Below are 8,952 nucleotides of genomic sequence, written 5' to 3'. Positions count from 1 at the left end.
TCAAAAGTCAAACACACGAGATTAGAAGAATATCTCATGGTAGAGCTGTACGGAGATTGATTCGAAGGAAAGGAAATGAAAAGCAATATACGATCGATTTGGATGAAAAGGAATATTTCGTGGAGATTGATCAAGTGCACCACATTTCCCGTGACCTTTGCCCATTGAGATGAATAATGATTGTCGCGTTCCCGACTTTTTATCTGCGTTATTCAGGTTGTTGACAAATATTCAGAACTCAAATTTTCTTTATGTCAATGGATGGGCTAGGGTTGGCGTGGATACAGGTTGCTAGCAAATGTTCAGAGCTCAATGTTCGATGTGAAGTCACTGGTTCAATTCCCCATCCGGATAGAAATTGATATATTAGACATGATTAAGATGTAGTCCTACCAAACTTATAGAAAAAAAAGTTTGAATTTCTTTTTAAATTGAATTGTGTTTGTGTTTTTCTAAATGTAAGTAGACAATTCATATATAATATAGTAAGAATTGTGTTTATGTTTTTGAAAGGTAAGTAGGCATTTCATATATATAATGAAGAACATAAAAACTAAGAAAAATGATACAAAATAATGTATTTTGGTAAAGATTATAAAACAATTAACTTTTATTTTTTATTAATTTTCGAAGTATTTTTAAATGGTATGATTTTGTAGAATAATTAAGTCAATATTATCCAAGTTAGGAATTATGTTTTAGGAGAAATCATTTTTTCAATATTTGGCAGGTTTCGAGGAATATTTGGCAGGTTTTTTTATATAAATTCTATAACCCATAGAATTTATATAAAAAAAAGTAAAATAGCATTGAGTTATATTTGAATGCTGTCTGTTAATACATTAATCATCAATAATAACTCTCGATTCGTTCATAAATAATAACCTTTGAATTCAAAGAAAGATATGGAATCGTTTTGAATGGAAATCATGAAAAATTTTCTTTATAAATAATAACCGTTGACTTCAAAGAAAAATGGGGAGTCATTTTGAATGGAATCATGAAAATTCCTACATAACTTTACGACATGTTGCTGCTCCGCAAAAGCATCGTTCCCTAATTCCATCCTTCGTTAATATGTAATCGTACGTTATCTCTTGGCCAGCTTCAATGTCTTTATTCGCAAACAGTGCAATTCGACTCTCAACACCATTGATCGGTAATATCCTCGAAAAACAATTGGGTGCGCACGAATGATTGATCAGACGCGCTACGTTTCCCTGCTTTGTGGCATCAACCACTGTTTCTTTGTCGATTGCAAAGAAGTACGTTGAATCTTTACCCTCTGATTGATATCTCTTTTCTCTCAAATTGGCAACACTATTTCTTATTATTTCGCCCCGATATTCTATAACCATCTCCCCTCTTTGAAGGGGTTTGATAGTAAACAGACCATATCCATGAACTCCAGATTTCCCAAAGCTAAATCGTTTTTTTTCATTTTTCTGGCAGTAAGAAAGACGGTCTGTGTATGAAAAGAACTGTGGTGGATCCGCTTCTCGTTCTGTTTTTAATCTCTTGTTTATAGCTTCTCTGGAATGGTGGGAGTATCCCACAGGTCTCTGAATTATGGAAGTCATGCCGGATTTTTCTTTCAGAGGATTATGCACAGAGCTTCTAGATGCATATGGTTCCTCTATTTTGCAGAGTCTAACTTCTTCTAGATTATTATCATCGTTTGAAGATGAACTCTCATATGATGAATCTTCTGAATGTGTTACTGCAACAACTTCCTCTTGGATTCCCATAAGTATAGAATTTAGATCAGGGATTCTTACACCCACGTTTGGATCTGGAACCCTATGAGAGGCGCAATAGGAAATGTACGTGCATAAATTCTTTCCTTTACTGTTCCAGTAAAAAAGCTCCATGTGATACCCTTCGGTTAATGCACACGTGGGATGGTAAAATGTTTCACATTCCTGACACTTGACACAAGATCCCTGCATTTTGTTACAGACTACGCAGGACTTCCGAAAGGAGTCTGGATTGATTTTCAATATGCCATCTACAGGTTCCATAGTTCTATCATTCACAAACGTTACTTCATTAGTAAAACAAGCACAGGTAACATGCACCCAAAATCCACATGTCGTGGTAGGTTTCAGGGCGCCACCCATTACAGGGCAGAGGCAGCAGCGTTGTGGAGTAGTCTCTGTCTTTGCACTCTGGCAAGCTGTGCAAAGCCAGTCGTCCTGCGATTCAATTGCACCATAACAATTTTGATGAACTCCAATATTGCATCCATTGCAGATGAAAATTTTATTATTATGCCAATCCTCAGCATGACGGCATATTGCACACCTTTCTGGTATCCAGGTTTCTTTGATTGGCTCGAATGGTTCTAGCAGCCACCCTATTAATTCTTTCTCCCTAATGCTGAGTGGTGTCTGCCCTTCAGGGTCAAAGAATCCAAGGCCACGAACCCCAGCTTCGTAGGCCTCGTTAAGCCAATCAATGAGATACTGATTGGAACCGCTGACTCTAATACTTTGCTTCCATTTCTTCCTCTTACAGCCTACGTGTTTTTCCCATTGCGACAGGCCCATCCACTTACCCTTTTCACATTCATTGCATTCACAGAGGATTAAGTGGCTATTAGTCACATAATTCGCCTCCTTGTCATTACAAACAACAGTAATGCGCTCTGGAACAGTGAAATGATTGTTGTTTTTCTCCTTAATTAGAGAGATTGCCCCGCTCGGTTGCTTCGGCGTGCATTGAGGACAAGAATACTCAGCAAGGCCTTGATGTTGCTCACTGCTTACCTTATCACAATCATAATGAACCCAAATCTTGCATTTTTGACATTGAAGCCAACTTCTTTTGGGCGTGGGACTCCATACCTTCATGCAAATGCCACAGTACTGATTGAACTTGTACAACTTGCAGCAACGTCGACATATCAACAAGCCCTTCTCAGATGAAGTACGCAGCTGCTTCACCTGAACAGATGGTAATAATTTTGAAGCTGGAAATTTCTCGTTACAGCTGCTGCATGTTGTTTCTTCTTCCTGATCTTGCATAACCCTGCATCCAGAAAAAAAATCGGCCACTTTGGCCTCCTCAATTGCCTCAGGAAACTTATCCTTAAGGTCTTTAGAAGATTTTTTCAAGAATTTCTGACTCTTGTATACTGATGTCCGGAAGCATTCCCAAAAAGGGAATACTTTTTCTTCTTTAACCCATTTATAAGCGCAGTCCGAGATATTTGTCATGGGGAAAAACCTAACACAAAATCTTCCAGGAACACAAACGCTCTGCACAGATTCTGGGGCATCTTTCACCGGGTCGATAACTTTAGCGGGCCAAAAAAGTCTGTCAGTTCTCCTCTTAGACTTCACCCAAACGACATCACCCACGCCAAACTGTTCCCGACGCGGGCCCTCTGAACATTCAAACGCCACCATATTCTGATCTGCCTCTGTCACCTGCTTCTTCCTGGGTTCGTTAGTATAGATCGTTACTGCAACCTCTACTGTAACGTTTTGACCCTTCAATTTTATGACTTGCTCATTGTCCATACCTTTCATCCGCTTAGTTGGTCTATTTCTCAATTTCCCTGATTCATCTTTATCATTGCGAAACAGCCTCACATTTGCAGGCGCCCCGTCCTCATCCCCGCTATTACGGCGGAAAAAACCATACCCCAATGATTCCGCATCGCCGCTGTAGTGTCTCACATCTCTAGTTCTCTTCCTAGAATTCTCCATTGTAAAAATAAAAATAAAACCAGGATGAAACCCTAACCTGAACTTTGCCTGAACGATGGTATGACTGTATTGCAAACTCTATTTCCAAGGGATTGATACAAGATAGTGCAGGGCCCTGAAATCTCTGCGCTAACCGAGGATTGTTTGATCTGATGCCGAACCGGTTGGAGAGTAAGTAATGCAAAGCAAAAGGCTACATGAACCGTCACTCTTTAAATAGGAGGAAACGAATTCGAAAAAATAAATAAACAAAAAGAAAGGCACAAATAAAGCGGCACGCTGTGACAAATACAAAATGGCACAACCCAAGCCGACAATACCTTAATTTCTTCTTCGGGTCTTCACTGAGGAGGAAATTCTCTCTGGTCTCTTCAACTCGGTTTTCGAGGTCGAAGCGGGAACCGTCATAATAGGTCATGAAGTCAACACTTGGATTGGTGGACGTTAATTTTACCACCACACAAATATTCAATTAACATTAAAAGTATTATTTATACTTATGACGTACTCAGACCTTTTTTCAGAGTATTTTTGCAGTTTACTTTAAGATAAAATGTGGCAGAGTGTATTTTTTCGGTTTAATTAAAATTAAAATTCGGTAGATATTTTTAAAATTTTACTTCACATTTTCTGAATATTCTCATAATGTTGAATTTATTTATTTAAAAACGTAATTTAAATAATAATAAAATCATATAATTAATTAAAATTTTATTAAACTATTTCATTTATAAATTAAACTAGGTTGTATAAAATTAATTATTAAGAAAAGAGCATAAAATTTAAACTCAAGTTTAATAAGTTTTTTTTTTTATAGTCATTATTGATTGAACTATCTTTATAGTCATTGCCAATTAAGTTATCACAAACAGACATGTTTATTCATTTCTTTAGAATTTGATAATTGAAGTGTATTTTAAATTTCTTAACATATATATTTCTCCTTATATTAAATTATGTTTATTATTTTTATATTAAATTATTTTTATATTAAATTATGTTTATATTAATGTTTCTACCCTTGATTTTCGTGTCCTAGACAAGAAAGTTAGAATTTCTCCTCAAAATTCACACATATGTACCTTTGCCTTCTCCTCATTTTTTGAGCATGTCAGGCCTGCATTTAATGGGCTAAGTCTACACTGGATATACCTCGAAAAATACACTAAGTCTACTATACCTTCTTTGGTTTTGTGCCATTGTCTTAGCCTTGGGAATCTAGCCACTGTTTGGACTTTTTCTTGCTGCAAATTGGACTTTTCTTCAACAAATAACTATCTCAGCCTCATCTCTTAGCTTCTCCTCTTCTCTTCTTCAAATCTACACTTAAATAATAGATCTCTTCTTTTCCTTTTCCCCCCTTTTTAGTCTCCACAAGGATGAGAAGACCTAGCCCTAATATCAAGTGCGGAGGTTGATCAAGGATGGAGATCTAATCTCACATTAAATCCCTCTCGTGTCTACCCCTTCATTAAAGAGCCCCTCTAGTCACTTTAATAACTTGTTTTACCAGATACCTTTCTGTCTCATAAAGTCACTTTTAAAAGCATAAAGTCACTTTGATATTATAAATTATAATGTAGTTTTAGAACTCATAAAGTGACTAAAAAGTAACACGACTTTAATAATCTCATAAAGTCACACTAAAAAGGTGGGTTTACTTGCTTTCCTAGGCTTAAAAAAAAAAAAAAAAACTAGAAACACCTCCTTTGTACCTTTTTTCACACTCCCTCTTACCGCGAAAGGTGTTTCTCACCAATCCTATCTTATTCTTAAAGTAGATATGCTTGCCCCTTGGCAAGGAGTTAGTGAGAATGTCTGCAACCTATTTATTAGTGGGTATGTACTCTAACTTCACTAACCCTCAATGAACATAATCCCTGATAAAGTAGAATTTGATCTGAATATGCTTTGACCTATCATGAAATAATACTCCATGAGTTTAATAAAACACAGATTATCTCAACAAATTGTAATTGGTCCCAACCCATAACCAAATAATCCTTACAACATCTTGTGAAGAAAATGGCCTCGAAACTAGCTTAACTAGTTGCAATATACTTAGCGTCCATGGAATTCAATGCCATTGATCTCTATTTCCTATTGAACCATAACACCAACGTCGAACCCAACATGAAATAACATCTAGATGAAATCTTCTTGTCACTACCACTGCATGCCCAATTTGAGTCTGTACAACCTATCAATCTGACTCCATCCCCCCCAGACATAGTCTAGTCCATAATCAATTGTGCCCTATAAGTACCGTGATAAATATTTCTTAGCCACCCAATACACCCTCTTGAGATCCATCATAAATTAAATCAACATGTTGATTGTGAAACATATATCTAGTCTAACATTGACCAGATAAATCAGTGACCTAATCGATATAAATTTGGGTCTATCAACTCGAAATCAGAAGCATGCAACTTCTTGGAAAATTGGTAATCATTAGTGTGGGAATAGGCCTACAGTCCTCCATATGAAATCTCCTTAGTATGTACCCTGCATACCTTCCTTGGCCCAAGAAAATATGACCATCCTCCTGCCAAACCTTCAACCAAAAAAAATAATGAATCAATCCTATATGGATCACCTCAAACTCTGAAGCAATATATTTTTTGCAGTGTTCTATGAGTCTCTTCTCTCCTATAATAATCAAATCATGAACACACAATATAAAAATGAATAGATCCTCACCAACCACAATGTAATATAGGTTCAGATATGCATCACTCTTCATGAAACCCATGTGCTACAAGTATGAGTGAATCCTCGAGTACCATGATCTCTTGCCTACTTCAGTCCATATCATGCTTTTTGAAGCTTGCATACATGAGCCTCTCTCCCATGCACGATAAATCCCTACAATTTCTCAATATAGAACTTCTCTTGCATGAGTCCATTGTGAAAGGTGGTCTTCACATCCATCTAGTGAATCTTCCAACCCATCTTTATTGCTATGGATATCTTTGTTCTAATCAAGGTGTATCAAGCCACTGGTGAAAAGGTCTCATATTAATAAACTCCCTTTACTTGTAATAACCCTTGTGCAATAAATTGAGCTTTGAGCTTTTCCACGCTACTATCCATAGCATGATTGATCTAGTAAATCCACCTAGAAGTCACCACTAACTTACCCTCAAGTCTCAAAACTATCTCCCAAATATCATTATTCATTATGGAAGCATGATCTTCCACCATGGCATCCCTCTAGATCTGCTAATTTGAAACCTCCTTGTAGCTAGATGGCTTAGTATGCACATCACTAGTCACATAGCCACCCAACCACTCTGGTAGTTTTCTCTCCCTAACTGACCACTTGGGTCATCCCGCTGAATCATGTGCTTTCGTCAAGGTATCCTAAAGACCTTGATTTTATTCCCTATTTGGTTCTCCACAAGAACCTTAAAATCTTGGAACTTCTTGAAGAGTAGATCCTTTGTCTTCATCAAGAAAATATAAGCATTCTAATAGTATTCGTCTATGAAATGGACATAATAATAAAATCCTCTCAAGGAAACAGAAGACATAGGACCAAATACGTCAGAGTGAATCATATAAGGGATGTCTATTTCCCCACTTTCACTGCTTGGGAAGGATTCTTGGTGTGCTTTCCCAAAGCACACCACCTGTACATATCATGATGATCAATACTCAAATCTAGTAAACCTATAACTATCTCCCTCAATATCCTAAATGATCCATGGTGCAAATTGGCCATCCTTTTGTAACATAACTCTCACAAATCACTGATGTTGGTCATCGAAACTAAGGCTTTGGTAGGTTGAAACATGAATCTATAGAGTCTCATATAGTAAACTCCATTCACTCTAGTATAAATGGTGTTGGATCCCAAAGGATACATGAGTACCTATCCATCTTGGAACACCACCACATATTGCTTATCTTCTATACTGGAAATTGAAACTGGATTCTTCTTCAACCCTAGAACATGAAGGACCTTCGTCACTTTCAAGGGAGGTTGTAAATCCATCTGAAAGGATACAATCCCTACACCTATTACTTTGACCTTGGAATTATCTCCAAGAACCACCTTCAAATCTATATCAGTGTCTGCAAGACTTGTAAAGTGCTCTTTGACTCCACTCATATGGGAAGTAGCTCCACTATCTATAAACCATACACTAGAAGATGTAACACTAGTGTAAAGAATCACCACTAAAGAAAACTCTGTGTCAAATATGGTGGTAGAATCATCCACCTTGACTCATGTTGCAATGCCCTTCTTCTTCCCCTTCATTTTGGGACACCAAAAGGCATAAAGACCCATCTTATGACCATCAAAGCATCTCATTTTACTCGTGTACTTCTCTTGTACCTTCTATTTCCCCTTTTATTCTTGGTCCCACTAGTGTAACCCTTCTTGGGTTTCTTCTTTCCCTTAGCTATGAGGGAAACATTCTCCCCCTCGTCAACCTCACCATGTTGGCTGCAACTCTTGGTGGTCCTCCTAGTCTTCTCCTATATGAAACCATCCCACATCCTACTCCAATTTAAAATATGATCTTTAGCAATGATGTCATCAATTAATCATCTCACTTCTTTGGAAAACCACTTAATTCTGTCATGATCAACTAGTCATTTGGGATAACCGATCCTATTAGAACCAACTCATATCTCACTTGTGTGATCTTCGTAAGGTATGAGGCCAATCTTGGTGTTTCTTAGTTTCTCACATAACACCATCTTCTTATTATCATTAGTGCTCTAGTAAATATTTATCAGGGAATCCCACATCACATGGGTTTCACTACTAAAGAAATACCATACCATATGTGTTTATATTGGGGTATAAAAAATTAGAAAGACATAAAATGGTATGTTGGCTATATAATAATGGGGTAATGGGATTGTATATGTTATGTAGTAATACATGTATTATAAAGCATTATGTATTTAATATATTGGCCAAGCGGATAAGAAAATAGATGGGGTAAGGAAAAAACACCAACGAACTATCATGAGAGTGTAGTTTTGTTTGGAAAACAAGTGAAGAAAATCAATGAGGGTTTCATCTTGAGGAACCCTAACTTGTTGGAGGCTTGAGGATCCTTCTACTGTAGGATAAGCCCTTTCCTTTGCTCTTCATGCTATATTTTCTCTTGTTGGTGGAACTTATGGCTTTGTAGCATCTGATACTGCTCTAGGATATGGAACAGTTAATAATATGTAGAAATTAATATGTAGATTCTAAAATTCTCATGAAATTTTA

At 37.0% G+C, this 8,952-nt stretch overlaps 1 protein-coding gene across 1 annotated transcript; it reads right to left on the bottom strand.

Annotated features, from left to right (window-relative positions):
- Window positions 1-1,010: 1,010 nt before the first annotated feature.
- On the bottom strand, window positions 1,011-3,713 carry LOC149248293 (histone-lysine N-methyltransferase ATX3-like). Its single transcript, XM_089448868.1, has one exon. The coding sequence runs from the start codon at window positions 3,711-3,713 to the stop codon at window positions 1,011-1,013; it is 2,703 nt and encodes a 900-aa protein (XP_089304994.1).
- Between the last annotated feature and the right edge of the window lie 5,239 nt (window positions 3,714-8,952).

The sequence above is a fragment of the Pinus tabuliformis genome, chromosome 7 (assembly GCF_031772625.1).
Source record: "Pinus tabuliformis cultivar Carrire ecotype Pingquan chromosome 7, CPIR1, whole genome shotgun sequence".
Classification (NCBI taxonomy): Eukaryota; Viridiplantae; Streptophyta; class Pinopsida; order Pinales; family Pinaceae; genus Pinus; species Pinus tabuliformis.
This window is presented reverse-complemented; position numbering and strand designations above follow the sequence as displayed.